General features: G+C 33.6%; 1 protein-coding gene across 1 annotated transcript in view; it reads left to right on the top strand.

Moving 5' to 3' along the window:
* Positions 1–17,808, top strand: part of Trax (Translin associated factor X) — a 30,537-nt gene extending 12,729 nt beyond the window's left edge. The window contains 4 exon segments of the mRNA XM_035375661.2: positions 611–744; positions 7,516–7,625; positions 13,114–13,314; positions 13,317–17,808. Coding sequence (XP_035231552.2) covers positions 611–744; positions 7,516–7,625; positions 13,114–13,314; positions 13,317–13,499 — 628 coding nt within the window. The 3' untranslated portion in view covers positions 13,500–17,808.
* Positions 17,809–18,534: the final 726 nt, after the last annotated feature.

The following is an 18,534-nucleotide window of genomic DNA, read 5'->3' on the forward strand; positions in this document are numbered from 1 at the left end:
ATAGAAAGTGCCAAAAATGTTTTATTTTTAATGTGTTTTTCCACCTACAATTTCCATACTGTATTTTTTATCTCATGGCACTTCATATTTTAAAATGGCCAAAGATTTTTTTTTATACTGAGTTCCTTCTGTGTTCATAAAAGATGTAAAATTATTAATCCATTAAGCAGTAAAGCAAATTTAATTCACAGATTTCTCATTTTAACCACGATCTTCTTTTACATATGCTTTTATTAAATTTTGTTTTGTTTCTGCTAATAAAATAATTTGTGCCAAATGATAGAAGAGTTTTGTAATAGCATTAATTATGAATTTATAAATAAAAAAATTATTTCATTTTGCATTAAAAGTTATTGTATTTTGCAATAAAATTTTGAAAAATGCATGAAACTTGTCAATGTAGACTATTTTTGTACACAATTTCTTGCCAATGTGTCACAAAGTTCAATTAGAGGTTTCATTAGTCATCTTATATTTTTTCCCTCTTGTTTGCTTTTAAAATTATTTCATAATTATAACAATGAGTACAAACAATAAAATATCTCACAATAACAATCAGTGCTAACTACAGCTTAGTATATTGTTTTATTTTTAAATTTATGTTTTATAGTGATGAAAATAAAGATGAAATTTTAAGAGAAGCAGAAGAGCGTCTTAATAATCTTGTTATTGATGTTATCAATGGAATAGCTCTAGAATTGACTAAACGTGAAGTATTTCAGTATCTCAGAGCTTTCAGTCCTGGTGAGGATTTCTTAATCATTTTATCAATTTTTTGTTTATATTTTATAATTGATTCTGTGTATGTGTAAATGCACAAAGAATTTATTAGCAAGTTCTTTTTTTTAATCATCGCAATGCACACAGACACACACACATATATAATGCTGCATCTATTTTAATACACACAGAATAATAACTCCATAGTAATGGGAGTAGCTCTCCATGATCTGAAGACAGTAGGGCAGGAGTTACAGAGAAAATTAAAATATTGAAAGCAGTATGAAACTGATATGCCTGGACTGCTGAGAATATGAAATTCCTATATGGTATGGTAATGATACAAATACTACAGTACAAAGTCCAAAATCTGGATGTCTGTTATCCGGAATGATCTAAAATCCAGACCTCAAAGCCACCTTTTTTTTTTTTTTTTTTTGTATGTATGCTTTACATATGTGCATTTGATTTTTCCTTCCATAATAAAACATGTGGAGATTTTCACTTAAAAATTCAGATTTTTAATTTCACTTAGGCACTAAATAAAAGGCACTAAATAAAATATCTTGTAATAAAAAAACAATCGTGTAAGCATAAATTTGCGAGATTAATAGTTTGGCTCCGGAGCTAAGTGTCTGCTTGGCATACATCTCAAACCGAAACATTCACCTATTTCATATCCCTGATGCTGACCTGGCGAGTCATTATTTATTATATTTTGCTTTTATCATCACATGTTTGTCAATACAGGACAGCTTCAGTAATAACTCATGCAGTGATGTCTAACCTTTTTTTTTTCTATATTAGTAATTGAATAGCAAGAGTGTGGCAACCTTTTATGCTTGGCGATCTTTATAGATTTTTAAATGCTCTAAGAAATGTTGATGAGGGAAAATTCAACAAAAATTTCTTTTCATAGGCTAAAAATAGATTTTGTTAATGAAACTCATAGGCCACTCATAGGAAAAAAGATTACAGTTAGTGCTATTTTAATTCAGAATAACTAATTTGTTATTCACCATAAACCCAGAAGCGGTGGCAAAATATGGCTGCACCGGACGGCAGAATTTAGGGAAGACAAAATTTTTGGAATTTGGGGAAGTACCGAGCAGCAAAATTAAGGGATGAGAAGTTTTTTATAATTTAGGGAAAGCATTAAGATCCAAAGTTTAAGCACGGCGAAAATTTAAAACTTAGGAAGGATCTTCGTAGCAGAATTTAGAACCCGCAGAGACTGCACCGGCCTTAGATAAAGCTTTATGTATGAGAGTTTATTTATTCAGGACTTAGAAGATTAGTTTTAAGCATGTGCAAGAAATAAACATAGGTATAATAAATAACTAAACTACCGTAATTTCGCACGTATAGTCTGCAGACACGATTTTATATAAAAAAAATTTAAAAAAACGTCAGATAGTCCGCACCACCAGATAGTCCGTGGACTATAAGTCCGAAATTACGTTTTTTTAATACGGCAATATTCCCATGCTTTTTAAACACATCCTTTGTTTGCGCCAATTTCTCACCGCTTTCTCGTCCACTTCAAAATAACGGGGTAAAATCCTAGTATACGGTGCAGCCTTGGCGCGACTTTGAAAATTATCGCCAACACCAAAAGTGATCCAAAGAACGTCTATATATATACTATACACACATAGTATATGTATATACACACATAGTATATATACTATATACATAATATATACTATGTTTAACTATATATTTTCTTTGAATGACCCGTTAACTACTCATCGTATATGTCCCGTTTTCACTGCTCATCATAAAGTCGCCAAATCCCGTGTGCACCGAATACTAGGATTAAACCAATAACGGCCCGCTTCTCTATTTCCATCTTTTTCCCCGCGATGTTTCATTAACGTTATGATAAAACATCATTAAGATGAAAGACAAAATACTGTGCAACGTGTGCTATACTCGTGATAAGTGGTAATGAAATGTGACCTTCGACTCCACTCACTCGGTGTTGCCAAACCACACTATAAGTAAACGAATCACGCTTTTTTTTTCGTACTCCAGTTACTTGCTACTATGGCTCCTAAAAACCGAGCTGACGCATCAATTACTTTTCCCCTTCCTGGCAGTTGCGCTAAAGCAGTGCGAAGGTTCCCGGGATACAAGACTCTGGTTGCGCTAAGTGAGTGCTCATACAAGACTTTCTATGGCTCATATCCCGCCATCGCTTGATGCGCCAGGCTGGATTTTAGGAGCTCTACTTGCTACTACTCATTCGTTCTGCACTATGCTCTATGGTTTACTATCGATACGATACATACGAATGTTTTCTTGGTATCTTGCGCTTTTTTTATATTTGATCATCGGCAGTTCACGACAGCGTGTTTTTTAAATTTGAACGATTTTAACCGTGAACAGCGTATTATCCGCACTTCAAGTCCGCAGCTTCAAAAATTCGCATTTTAAACACAGATAGTCCGCGGACTATACGCGCGAAATTACGGTAATACAATTCAGACTTAATTCAGTACGCAATAAGAGCAAGACAAAATTTAGCTGAACATTTTGGCTTTCATCGCCAATCTTGTGATACACAGCCAATAACAGATGCTATTAAGCTAGGCTAAAATTATCTTTACTGATTCTAAGGCATTTCAGTTAATGTAGCAGATTGCGCTGTTCCTTAATCTTCTAATTTGATCCAGCTTATTTTTTTTTACGGACTGTTGCAGCAATTTTGTAAAAGTTAAGCTTAAACTTTCGATTAGGTCGAAAAGAGTTTCCAATTCTGGAGCTGCCAAAGGATCTACAAAGCGAAAGCATGTTTCGATGTCCATTAAACAAAAAGTGGAATTGCTGCAAAAATTGGATAAGGGCATATTCGTCTCAAAATTGGGCCCATTAGCGGCTGAGCGGTAAAGGCGCTGAACACTGGTAGTTCGGTCTGAGGTTCGAATCCCGCAAACGGGCTTGCTGCATGGGCATTTTCGTGGTTTTCCCCATGTGTTAAGTGTATATAAGCCAGTTCCCTTAGAAATTCCTCCACGATGGCATCCCTCCCTTTAGGCAGATAGCCCTCGTGTGCTTTGCCATAATTGAATAATCTAATCATCTGAAAATAATGCAAGGAGTATGGCATTGGAAAGTCAACTGTATATGACATAAGAAAAAGGAATTTTTTGTGGATTCCGACACTCTACTTGCAATGAATAACAGAAAAAGTGACATCATGACAAAGTGATGGTTGAATGGGTCGGACAGCATCGCAGCCAGGACGTGCTATTGATGGGTACAATGCTAATGCCTCAAGCCAAAATATTTCATGAAGAAATTAACTTAAATACTGAGTGCACAAATTTGACAGGTTGGTTAACCAAATTTAAAAATCGCCCTGGTGTAAGACAATTAAAAATTTCAGGTGAAAAAGCTTCAGCTGATACTGAAGTTGCTGAACAATTTGCAGACGAATTCATTGAACTCGTTACTAGTGAACAATTATCTCCAGAACAAATTTTAAATGCTGATGAAACTGGTCTTTTCTGGCAATATGTACCACGAAATACCTTGGTAACCTCTACAGAAAAGGCTCCAACTGGTGTCAAAGATTACAAAGCGAGACTAACCATTTTAGTATGCACAAATGCTGCAGGAGCGCATAAGTGCAAACTTTTCGTAATCGGAAAACATGCACGACCTCGAGCATTTAAAAGAGTAACAATTTTCCCCGTTATATATCGCGCAAATAAAAGAGCCTGGATAACACAAGCTTTGATGAATGATTGGTTTGAAAATCATTTTATACCCAAGGCTCAGCAACATTTGAATTCGGTTGGTTTTACCCGATTACTCAAAAATAGTCCTGATTGTTGACAACTGTTCGGCACATACTTCTGTTAAAGTTTTAGTGAAAGATAATGTATCCGTATCATTCTTCCCTCCAAATTGTACATTTATCATTCAGTCTATGAATATCTGAATATTGCACATGCTGAAATGCAAATATAAAGTAGCATTTTAAAAATCTATGTTAAATTTCTTGAACAATGGCAAGATTATTCAAGAATTTTTGAAATATTTTAGCATAAAATCTGCTGTGTGGAGCATCGCAAGATCGCGGGAGGATGTGTCTCCAGATACGTTAAAAAATGCTTGGCATAATTTATGGCCAGCTACCATATTTCATGGTGAGGACGATGAAGATGATATCCACGAATTTGAAGGTTTTTGGATATAGCAAACTAAAGGTGAAATTTTCTAGTTATTGGATTTTTCAAAGAAGTGTGGAGAAGCAGTAATAAATGAATATGATATAAAAGCCGTGAATTTGAAGGTTTTCGGATATCGCAAACTAAAGGTGAAATTTTCTAGTTATTGGATTTTGCAAAGAAGTGTCGAGAAGCGATAATAAATGAAGATGATATAACTAAAGTTTTTCATTGCGACGACAATGCCCCGATGATCAATCAATTAACAGACGGCGAAATCTGTAGTATGGTTCTAGATTCAGAAAATACTGCTACCGATAGTGAAGAAAGTGACAGAGAGGTTATTGAAAATGAAAAAATTTCGATTGACAAGTTAGTCAGTACTCTGGACACAGCAATTACAAGATTTGAACATTTGAACTTTGTAACTGAACAAGAAATTATGTCTGTTTATAGAATTTAAGAGAAAGTATTAGCACAAAAAACGAAGCAACTTAACTTACATTGAAAGAAATGTTTAATTAAGTAAACAAATAAATATTAAGCTTTTTTTTTTTTTTTGTAAAATTTGATACCCTTTAGATCATAATTGCTCTTTATTTCATAAATTACGGTTTCATATTGTTCATTATATAATTTCTGCATGCCATCTTACCAGATTTAAATTGATGGTCCGAAATTGCCCAAGTCCCGACAAGTCCAGATATCGAACTTTGTACTGTACTGCAATTGCCTGATGGAATTAAAAAAGAGCATTGGTTTCAAATTGCAAAATAATTAATATCAATATTTAAACTTAACTATTACTTATGATTTTCAACATAAGTTTTTGTTTTGCTTTTCCCTATTGTGGAATGGCAAGTTTAGTTGTTGATTTTTAATGTTGATAGAATGTAGTGCTTGGTGTGTTTTGTTAACAGTGCTAATTTTAAACTACATTTAACAATAAATAGCTATTAATTTCAATATTGTCCTATTCATTCATCTGGAGAACTTTTAATTCATTTGAGTGATTTAAAAGGCATCCATAATTTTTTACTTTGCTGTTATTATTTACAACATTTTTAGTAGCCAAAGAAATATGGCAAAATCACTTTCATAGTCCTGAAATAATAGGTATCCCTTCAAATGATGCTGGAATACAATTTTTTATTTTGAAAATGTTCTCCATAAAAGAATATTACCTTTACAGATCTGTAATTGGCTGGCATGTATGTCTCATTGCTGATTCTCTTTCATCTCAAACTGTAACTACCAATACGTATTTATTTTACGGAGTATGAAATTTCTGATCAGATAATGCACTATTTTTCTACTAACCCACTGTGAAATGAAGATAGCCTGTTCCAAATAAATGCATTGTTGCTAGTATATTTTCAACCTTATTTGAAGCAGTCATTGTATGTCTTCTTTACTTTCATGCACTGATATTAGAGCTATTGACAATTAATTGTACCTGTCTCTGTAAAGAAGCAAAAATATGTCTGTTTGATGGACTGGTGTTTCTGTACTGTTAATGTTATTCTTTGCATTACATATACCTAAGTATCTTAGTAATCTACAGCATTTTTTTTAACCACTTTGCATTTATTATCCTTTATATGATAAGTGACATTCTGATCTTGTTTCAAAGATCACATAGCCCTGCACTCATAATACTAAGAGTTTCCAACTTCGTCTGAAACTGTTTGTAATATATTCCGAGTCCAGGAGCTCAAAAGCAACCCACCAGTTTCACACTTTTAAAGATGCTGTTCCTATGACCTAGTAGTTAATAATTATCCCCATCTGGAAATTCGTTAGATTATTTCCTGTGCTTATATTTATCATGTTTCTCACTGTGGAATATGTGTTCTGTATAGTCTGTTATATGTTCCTTTATGCTTATCTTTTTGCACATTCTGTGGGCTTCGCTAAAGATAGAATTTGGGAATGGTCACATTAATTTATAATATATATATCTATAATAATAAAAGCAAGTGTAATGTGTCTGTCTGTCTGTCTGACCGAGCTCTCCAGCCAAATCTATCGCACGCAGGGACCTGGAATTTTTTATACGGAAGCACAAAGGGGCTGGCCACCAGACCTCGAAGCCCGATTTTCGATTTTTGAATTAGAAAAATTTTAAAAAAATTATTTATAATTAATTAATCACGGTTTTTTTGACTCACTGATATTATTATTTGTTTTCAAATAACGTTCGATTGTAACAATTGATTTCTTTATTCTAGCGTTAGTTTGCTGTTTTGACGATACATTAAATCGATTAATTACAATTCATTTCTTTTTTGTAGCTTGGGGGGGGGGAAGAGAGAGAGACAGTCTACATGTCCTACACTACTATTCCTGCGCTATTCACTTATCTGCATTTTCTAAATGCACGGGCAACGCCGGGCGGGTACACCTAGTATCTATATATGTGTGTAATCGTACGTATTTTAACAGTCACAATTTTGGGGCAGAATTGTGCACATAATTTGCATCATTAATACATCTCTGTAAATTATTATTAATATATCTCTGTAAGAATCTGTAATGCACCATCTGGTAAGTAACTAAAAACCTAAATTTATGTATGTTAAAAAAATTGTATTTTTCTATATGCAATGTTTTTTAGGTTTACAAGAATATGTAGAAGCTGTCTCCTTTTACCAATACTTAAAAAGTGGATGCCTAATTCACATTAATGAAGTACATAATCCAACCTTTTCACCTTCTTTATCCAAAGTAAGAAATTTCTCTGAGTTTCTTAACATAACGTCAATGCAATTGAACCTTGAAGTATATGAGATTTAATTGAACTGATTCACTTACATATGTTTCTTTTCCTTTCCTCTTAATAAATATATCAGAGAATTTCTGAAGATCTGCAACAGTTTAAAATAACAAGCAGACAAATCATGCAACCTACATATGTCAAACAGTTTAAAAACTTTGTCATAAGTACATAAGATTTATGAACATATTAGTCCATTTTATTATTTATTACTGTAAAACAAATGAAATTCTTTTATGAAAAGTAAATTTTTTCACAAAAGATGCACACTTCATATAGTATAACTGGCAGTGAGAGAAATGCTTTGACATAAAACATGTCTACAAGCATTTCATCAGCCAAAATATTTCCATTGGAATCTGGTTATAGTAAGGCTTGTATGATGTGCCTCTTAAAATGTTCGAATTGTTTGAAAAATACCATTGTGTTTTTTAGTCCAAAGGGGCTTTGTCTCTGAGGGACTATTTTCGTTTTCTGACTTTGCATCGAATCACTCTGAATGTCCGTTTCACTTTTCAAACTGTTGCCACCAAATATTATCGCCCTCTATTATACTTGAAGAAATGAAATAATGAAGAATCTGCTTAAATATATATATTTTTATCGCATTGTGATAAAACCATGGTACCTAGAGCCATCCGATTTTGAATGACGTAATCCTACTGTGAGTATGGGCATCTAGAAGCCCAAATTTTAAATTTGTTTTATTATCGATTTCATAGTTTGTAAATCTTTAACAAATTTTTGATTAACAAACTCAAGAATTTCAAAGCGAGAAATATGACAATGTGGTATAGAAAAACACCTTTCTATCTCCAGCGCGTGAGACTGTATATCGGAAATTCTAAAAATGTGCTCAATTTCAAATTATTTTGCGATATTCCCCTTGAACTGCGAAGAACATGATATTTAATAAATAAAGTTAATGTACAAAATGTAAAAAAATGCCCCGTTGGACGTAATTTAAAATTTGAAACCTTTCAGATTTTTATTTTTAATTTTTTTAGCGTTTCTAAAACTTTATTAATTTGACAGTTATACTGCATGTCATAAAAATTTTATGTGATTTAATAGCATGTATGCTAGGCTATCACAAAACAGTCATATCAGTTACATTTATCTTGCTATGATAAACTAGTCATATTACTGCTGTTTAGTTATGAATATATGGAATGGATTATCAGACTGGCAAACCAGACTAGACTGCTGCTTATGAGAAGAGTTAATTTCATAGTGAATTGTATAGGAAACTGCTTCAGTTATTTTACATATGAGGAAAATAGTAAAAACGTCATGCAGCTTACCCTTTTTACTCACACAAAAAACCTGGTGAGAAATACTAGTGCTTTGCAACTTTATCCATTATCAGTTCACGAATGTTTAAACCTCTTTTTTTTTTTTTTTTAAATGAAACACTGTATTTATAAGATGAACTGAAATGAAAACAAAACTGTAATAAATTATTACAATGTTTTACATACATGTGTGCTTGCAAACTGAAGAGCAGTTATATTGGGTTATCGTAAAAGTCATGACGCATATTGTCTATGTTTCATAAAGTGTATTGACTGATACCAAGAATAAATTTCATTCAATGAGATATTGGCCACTTTATTCAATAACCTTGCACCGTCCTTCAGGGAGCTGCAGAATTCCTCGTGCATAGAAGGACCTGACTTTATCCCGAAAAAACTGAACAAGGTGCTGATGGTTAGCCTCATCGGAATAGAAAATCTTACCATGCAAGGACTGTTCCAGAGCGCGAAACACGTGAAAGTCAGATAGTGCACGGTCAGGCGAGTATGCTGGCTGTGGCAACACATGCCATCCAAGCTCCAATAGTTTTTGTCGAGTGACCAAGCTGTGTGTGGTTTTGCATTGTTGTGTTGAAAAACAACCGTTTACAATTAATGAGTTCTGGACATTTCTGGATGAGAGCTTCGTTCAAACTTATCGATTGGCAACAATACATTTCAGAATTAATTGTTTGATTCAGAAGCTCAAAGAGCGCGGCACCTTTAAAATCCTACCACACTGAGAGCATAACCTTCTTCTGATGAATTTCTGCTTTCAATGTTGTGTGAGGCGGATCCCCATTTTGGAACCACACATTACGATCACTACATAGTACACGATCCATTTCTTATCACCAGTTATTATTTGCTTCAAAAAAGGGTCATTCTTCTCACGTTTCATGAGCATGTCGCAGATGTTTATCTGTGACGTGAAATGAACTTCTTTGAGTTAGTGAGGAACCCACACATCGAGCTTGCTTATTTGTCCCAGTTTCTTCAGATGATTGTCGTTGAATGATGGATGTTCAGCATTTCTGCAATCTTTCATGTAACGAGGGTTTGCCTCGATTAACACCTTTATTTGGTCGTCATCAATCTCGGTTGGTCTTCCTGGCCGAGAAGCATCATTGAGATCAAAATCACAAGCACAGAGTGTTTTGAACCAGAATTGGCATTGACGTTCCTGTAGAGCATCGTCACCATACACGTTACGTAACTTTTCATGGGCTTGTCATGTGTTCTTCCCCTTCCCTAAAGTCAAACAATAAAATGTGGCGGAAATGCAACTTTTGGTCTTCCGTCTTCCAGTTGTTGTTAAATCTGTAAAAAGAAACAAAACAAAAATAAATATCATTAAACATGATGCTTAACCTATCAGCCATTTATGATATAACGATTGCATTGATAGGACTAGCTCTAGTACTTCCACAAATCAAATGTCAACATAGGTTACCAAAATACGTCATGACTTTTCCGACAACCCAATAGTTGATAGTATATCTGCACAAATATACTGACCTTGTTAGTTAAATAGATGTACAAGAGCACAAGATTAACATACCTTTAAGCAAAATGTCATTCTATCCCTGATTATACAACTCATTATTAGTTGTCTATGAATAATCACCTTCTCGGTTGAAATAAGCCATGAGGTTCACAAGAGGATGGCTATCACTATTGGTCCATGAGATGATAAATACCATCAGGAATTAAAGTTTTTTTTTTTTTTTTTTTTTTTTTTTTTTTGTGCATATAGAACCATTCTTGTTTTTTCTTGGACCTCATCGATGATTACATTATAACTTTCTTGAACTTCATCGACATTGTAACTTGTCATCTAGAATAGCATTAACACTTCCATTACTCAGAGGCAACCTGTCGGCAATTTCCTAGATTCAACAATTATTCTCACACTGCAGTAACTGATTCTTCAGTGATGATTAAATGTTTTTGATCTGATCGTGGCATACAGCTGCACTTATACCCTTATGATAAAAATCAGTGCACTGTGCGACATACATGTAGTTCCATACATATTCTTCATTTGAATGTAAATGCCAGACCCACTGCCATTTTCACCTGACGAAAACTGGATTTCTGTGCACTGAGCCTGTTTGAAGGAATCTGTGATAATGCATTACTTGCTGTGTCACTTAATGATGTATCACTGCTGACTGCTTCAAATTAGGTTTTTAATCTGCACAACCAACTCTTTGAGAAGTCTGCATGTGGGTAATAAATACCATTAAAAATCACAGGCTCGCTTTTATTTGGATGTGTCTTGTATAAAAAATTTTCCTGAAGTTGTTTATCTAAAAATATATTTAATGTAATTTTGAGGAATTTATTTATGTAATAAATATTTGTAAGCTAACAGATAAATAGGAAAAAAAAATCAAGGTATTTATACAGGGTGTTTCATAGATCATGGGACAAACTTGGAGGGGTGGTGGAGCGTACTAAAACATGCATTTTTTATATAGGAATGTAGGGTCTAAAGTGACGGGTTAAGGCAGGAGCGGGGGGAAAAAAACTGACACAAGAGGAAAATGTGTTTATATACAAAATCAATGCAAAGTTCTTCTTTGCTGCAATACAGTATTCACAATAAATGTTCAAGAAAGGGAACACTAACAGTAATAGGAACTAGAGCTGTGATTGGTAGCAGTGCAGCAGTAGAGAGCGATAATGAGCCGGACAAACTACGATCCGATGTATCAGAGGATCATCATGCATAGTGAACATGTATGGAAACGACAGAGCAGCACTACGGTTGTACCAGGAACGGGTTCCGAACAGGTGTATGCCGAAGCACACAATGTTCGAGAGGTTGCATTGGTCTCTGTGTGATAGCGGGTCATTTGAAGCCGCCTCTGACGCTAGGAGTGGAAGAAGTGCACGACAACCTCACATTGATGAATCTATCTTGAACATTGTGCATGAATCACCTCAGACAAGTACAAGAGCTATTGCACGTCATCTGCAGCTGAGTCATTCTACCATTTGGAGAGTATTGCATGAAAATAGTTTGCACCCATACCATTTTCAGAGTCCAAACCTTACAAGAGACAGATTACCCTCTTCGAGTTCATTTCTGTCATTAGTTCTTGCAGCAGTGGGCGGCGCAGGTGGATTTCCCATTGGATGTGCTCCGATGGGCAACGAGGACCAGGCAACTTTCTCACAGGACGGCATCTTCAATAGCCACAACATGCACGTGTGGGCAACTCATAATCCACACGGCACACATCCACATGCATTCCAAACCCGCTTCTCTGTGAATGTGTGGGCGGGTATTGTTAACGACTACCACATAGGCCCATACCTCTTACCTGCACGTACAAAGGGCTTATGTTATCATATTTTTCTGAAAGAGGTGCTACCAGAATTGCTGCAGGAGGTTCCTGCTGTCGTTCATGATCGCATATGATTTCAGCATGCCATAACCCATAACCACGTGCGGGTCCGCAGTTACTTGGGATATTTCCGGGCCAATGGATTGGCTATGGTGGACCTGTTCGATGGCCACCCCATTCACCAGATTTATCCTGCTTGTTTTTTAATGGGGCCATCTGAAGAGCATCAGTTACAAGATTCCCGTTGATTCACTGGAGGACCTCATTACACGACTATCCATTGCGGTTGCAAGCATGCGCAAAATGCTTGTCGTTTATCAAAATATTCATCAGTCCCTTCTGCGAGGTTACCAAGCATATATTAATTGTGGTGGTCGCAGTTTTGAACATTTATTTTGAATACTGTATTGCTAAAAAGAAGCACTTTGCATTGATTTTGTACTTAAACACATTTTCCTCTCGTGTCGATTTTTGCGTTCCTGCCTTAATCCGTCATTTTAGATCCTACATTCCTATAAAAAAATGCATGTTTTAGTATGCTCCACCACCTCCAAGTTTGCCCCATGATCGATGAAGCACCCTGTATGTGAGCAGCAACTTGTTTAAGGCACTGGTATTTGTTGATACTAGATTTTATTCATATACTTTTATTTAACTGTTACAGTGTTTGACACATGATTGAAATTACAGTGAAATTAAATCTTGAAATATAAATCTACATCTGCATTTAAAAACCCTCACTATTATAACTATGATTAGTTACTCATTTTTTTTCCCTCCCATTTTAGATTGATGAAGATGCTGATGAAAAAGAAAATTATATCAAAGCTGAACTACCCTTGTCTGTTATACTGACTCCAACTGATTTCATTTTAGGAATCGCAGATTTAACTGGAGAATTGATGAGAAAATGTATAAATAGTGTAGCAAGTGGAAATATTCAAGAACCTTTTGAATTATGTTTAGTATTACAGAATATTTATGAAGCATTTTAGTAAACAGTAACCATTCGAAAGATCTAAAACGTAAACTTTACACTTTAAAATGCAGTTTGCAGAAAGTTGAAAATGCATGTTATGCTATAAAAATAAGAGGTACTGAGATACCTAAACACATGTTAGCAGATTTCTTTTCTAATGAAGAATTCAAAGAGTCCGTGGACCCAGATATTTAAAATACTAAGTATAAATGTATTATAATGTTTTTATTCTATTTTATATTATAAATAAATAAGCATTTTAATGTTATTTTTCTTTTTCCTTTTCCATGATTAATGATGATCTTTTAAATCCTCAGCAATCATGTAAACAGTCCTAGATATAATGAGGAGATATGTATTACTTATATCTTTTTTAACTATTTTATAATTAGTATATTGTTTAGAGCAACTCTTAAAGCGATTTTTAGCGAGTGCAACTGAAATTTTTACTGAGTGGAAAAATTATTTCGGTTTGATTTGTACTAACACTCTTTAACTTAGTAGAATAAGTGAATCATACAGTACAAAGTCTTTAATCCGGATGTCCATAATCCGGACCTCAAAGGTACAAACTTTCTTCGCATGCGTAGTATTTACGCATGTGCGTTTAATGTATAATGGACAGTATAAGCTAGGCTAAAATTATCTAATTATCTATTTCAGTTAGTGTTGCAGATTGCATCGTTCCTTAATCTTCTAATTGGATCTGGCTTATTATTTCTTGCAGACTGTTAGAGCAATTTTATAAAAAGTAAGCTTGAACTTTCGATTATGTCAAAAAGAGTTTCCGATTCTGGAGCTGCCAAAGGATCTACAAAGCGAAAGCATGTTTCGATGTCCATCAAACAAAAAGTGGAATTGCTGCAAAAAATGGATAAAGGCATGAAGAAAGTGACAGAGAGGTTAGTGAAAACGAAAAAATTTCGATTGACAAGTTAGTCGGTATTCTCGGCACAGCAATTACAGGACTTGAACAGCGGAACTTTGTAACTGAACAAGAAATTATGTCTGTTTATAGAATTAAAGAGAAAGTATTAGCACATAAAATGAAGCAAATTAAACAACTTACATTGAAAGAAATGTTTAATAAAGTAAACAAATAAATATTAAGCCTTTTTTTTTTTGTAAATTTTGATACCCTTTAGATCATAATTGTTCTTTATTTCATAAATTACGGTTTCATATTTTTAATTTTATGATTTCTGCATGCTATCTTACCAGATTTAAATTGATGATTTATAATCCAGAAAAATCCCTTATCCTGAATCGCCGAAGTTCCGACGAGTCCGGATTAAAGACTTTGTACTGTATAAGGAAATCATAGTAAAATTGGTGTACATGTATATTGCAAATACACACATATTCAGTTATTTAGAATTTGTGAAATACTTGAGTTTGTGTTGAATATATGATATAAAGCAAAAGTTTTATAATATTTCTCTAACTATTTATTTCTTGGTAAAGAGATTATTTTAAATGGAAAGTGTGGAAGTTTTATGTTGTAATTTGCACAAAATTGATAAAGGTGGGAGCAAAATATATAATTAATTAATTCATGCAAATTTTGAATAAAAATTTGATTATTATTATTATTTATTTGAAAAAATAAAGAATGTACAGTTTGAAATTTCATGTGAGAATTATAATATTCCTTTCTTCAGAAATTGGCAAGTTATTCAAGTAAAATAAATGTAAATAGATCCATTAAGATAGCCTAAAAATTTAGGCAAAGTCTTCCTCCAAATTTCTATTGTAAAGTATTATGTTTTACAATTAAAGAAATAGATCAAGTCACCAGTAATATTAAAGCAATTTAATAAAATATACTGATTATACTTTTCTAAAGCCAAAATTAGCCTATTATAACAAAGCTGCCTGCAAGCAAAGTATCTGTGTAAAAGAGGCTGTCAGAATTCAATCTTTAGCCCTTCAGCAATCTTAAGACTGGCTTTTAATTAAAGTTTTTTAAAACTATTGTTTACCTTTGAGGAAATATTATTATGCTTTCTTAATAGAGACTGAGACAATTAATGCAAAACAACAGTATTTATAAACTGCCGGCAATATCTGAGAACTTGTCCGAGCACTATATTAAATGGTTTAAAAAGTGTATAAGGTATTTCTCCTGCATTCTTAGCAAGTCTCTGTGTTGTAGTTGTCTGCACGCTCAGAGTATAATTGAGAGGACTGCAATTCGATTCCCGGTGCAGGCGTTGCTAATTTCTCATCTCTCTTGCTTTCAAAAAATACCTAATGTCTGTGGCATTCTCACAGATACTTTAAATTCTGTTCAAGAGATGGCACCACCTGTCAAATCCAGTTGGTAATCAGTCATGGACCTTATAAGAAATAGACTAACCCAAATGAGTTTTATTCCTCGTCTGAGGCATTCCCGGCAGTCACCTTGATCACATCCGAAGGAGTAGGGACGACTTGCAGAAATTTAACAGTGGTTGCCTATTGCAGCGTGTACAATTGTAAAAAAAAAAAAAAAAAAAAAAAAACTGGTTGTAGCGCCTCATTTCACAAGTTAGAATTTCTCCTTTTTTTTTTTTTTTTTTTTTTTGGAAGTTGAGATTGATTTTTAAAAATTTAGCATATTTATCAAGCATAATTAACGTTTCAAATAATTATAAAACTATTGCATGCTTTCAGGGCTAGATATTTTTTTAGCTTTTCCTATGCTGTAAGGAAATTTGTAACTACTTCTTTTAGAAAATAATATTTTAAATCTGAACTAATGGAAAATTTCAAACAAGCAATTTTTATGCTTTTTATTGGTGTAAATAAGTAAAAAATACTAAAATATTTTAAAAACGAATTTAGTTTAAAATTCTAAATTGTACTACTTTTTTAAAAGTATAGATGAATATTATAGCACAATTTCTATAAAGGAATTTTATTTCAATTATATTTCATAATACATCATAGTGATAAATACTTTTGACTCCTTAATAATTTTTATACATTTAATTCTAATATTAAAATTGTATTTAACCGTAATAATTAATTTTGCTTGTATTTTACAGTGATTATTTTTTAAATTTATTTTTAGTTCTGCATATAAGATTGTTTTATTTACTGTTAATTTAATTTATTAGCCCAAAGGGGCGGTAGCCTAGAAAGGCTGTTAGTTTCGAAGCAGCATTTTGCGCTGTTTTACTATAAATGTTTGTGTCTCCTTGAAAATTGTTGTTACAAAATATGATCTCCCTGTATTATATTTAAAGAAATTAAATAATGAGGAATCTGCATGAATACATGTATGTTTCTCGCACTGTGACAAAAACGACAGTATCTAAAGCCATCAAATTTTGAATAATGTAATCCTTCCTCCACCCAGAGATGGGCATCTGGATGGCTGAATTTCGAATTTGTTTTAATCTGTTTCATATATTCTCAACGAGTTCAGAGAGAAGCACTGTACGGAAAATAACAGTTTTATCTCCAGTGTGGAAATTCTAAAGCTATGCTGTTTTCAAATGTATGTGGTTTACGGGCGAAGAACATGATATTCAATAAATATAGGTAACACACAAAACGTTAAAAAAAGGTTCCTTTTGGGCGTAATATAAAATCTGAGTGCTTCTAGATTTTATTTTACCTTCCCCCCCCTTCATTACACTCAGAAAATTTTATGCTCCGAAATTTATAAATTACTCAAATAAATATTCCACTTTAATGTTAATAAGTTAATGATGATATAATCAAATAAATGATTGTTTTGTAATGTTATTATAGTTTTGAAAATCACTACCTGAAAATGGTCTTTAAATTTTTTTAAAAAAAGTTATCAGATCTTGTTTAATTTTAACTTATTTATTTCAAAGCATCACGTACTATCAATCTTATTTAATTTTACGTTATTTGTACACAAAATTAAGTTCATAAATTTTGTGCCTAGAGTTTTTACCGCTTTACCAAAGTAAAGCTGTTTGTACAAGAATTATGCACGAAATGCAGTAAAAAGTGCTTTAATGAGATCCTATTTGGAAAAAACTGTGGCTTTCATAATGTCATCACTATACAACGTATCACATTTAATAATTAAAAACAGTTATGTGATACAAACGCCATAGGTTTCAGTGTTAAAGTAAACCAGATCGTCCCTGCTCTTTCTTGCCGACAAGTCGATGACGCGCGTCCCGCTGAGGTCCATGTAATCTTATAAGGTCCATGTAATCAGTGAAGTGACGTCAGTAATCACGCGAGACTTCACATAACGAAACTGTACCCGACAATGACATTAACTCTGTTCCTGGCTGCCGTCGGTAAAGCACATGCTCACCCAGTACCTCCTACATGTAGGAGGTACTGGCTCACCTCTCTTCCGCTTTGTGATGTCCTCGTAGCTGTAATATGACTTTCGAGAATTTTTACCTATGTTGACTTTGCTACCTGTAAAAATGCTTACCGTGTGAACTGCAGTGTGACTGTGTATAAGTGAACATGTGTTGAAATATATATCTTTTCTAGTATTAAATAAAAATGTTAATATTACCGAGCCAAGCTACTATTGTTTTATCTACAGCAACATATGCCACCCAAAATGGCATCCATTTTGAAAGCTATAAATGATGACCCGTCAAGTTAGTGAACACACGCCTCCTGGAACCTGCTTGTTTCGTCAATTTCTGTGCTCATAATGTGCTGTGAAGTGGAAATATTGTCTCTTAATGCAAACTAATATCGTAATCCATCATTATTTTCGTGTTATCGTCAAAATAGTGTGGAAAATAATTGTGTCTCCTTAACAACGTGCTTGTGAATGTGCCTCATGCAAAATGTTAAGAGTACTTAGAAATGATCTACATATAAATCTTACAACGTGGTTACATATAACAGAATAAGGTTTTTGGAATACTTTTTTTCTCTAAGTGATTTGTGTTATGCTGAATATGCCGCTGACTGAGCAAATATTTCTTGTATATAATTTGGAGGAAAGCCATGCAAATTCTTAGTTAGTAGTAGTACTTCAAAACTTATGCTTATATTCGGATAGCTTACCTACAAAAAGTGTTTTTCTTACTTTAATGTTTGCATTAACTTTATTTATTTTGAAATAGTATCGTATGTGAACTTATTAGTGACTGATTATTGTGTATTTATTTGTGTTATATTGGCAATATATATTTGTTTTTGTGAATCATGGCTCCACCACAACCCATCGCAGATGATCTCAATATCTCACGTGTTTCCGTCAAGCCCCCCCCCCCATTTTGGAAGGTTA

This window comes from Stegodyphus dumicola, chromosome 5 (genome assembly GCF_044657685.1).
Source record: "Stegodyphus dumicola isolate Sdum_Otavi_A_Nest chromosome 5, ASM4465768v1".
Taxonomy (NCBI): Eukaryota; Metazoa; Arthropoda; class Arachnida; order Araneae; family Eresidae; genus Stegodyphus; species Stegodyphus dumicola.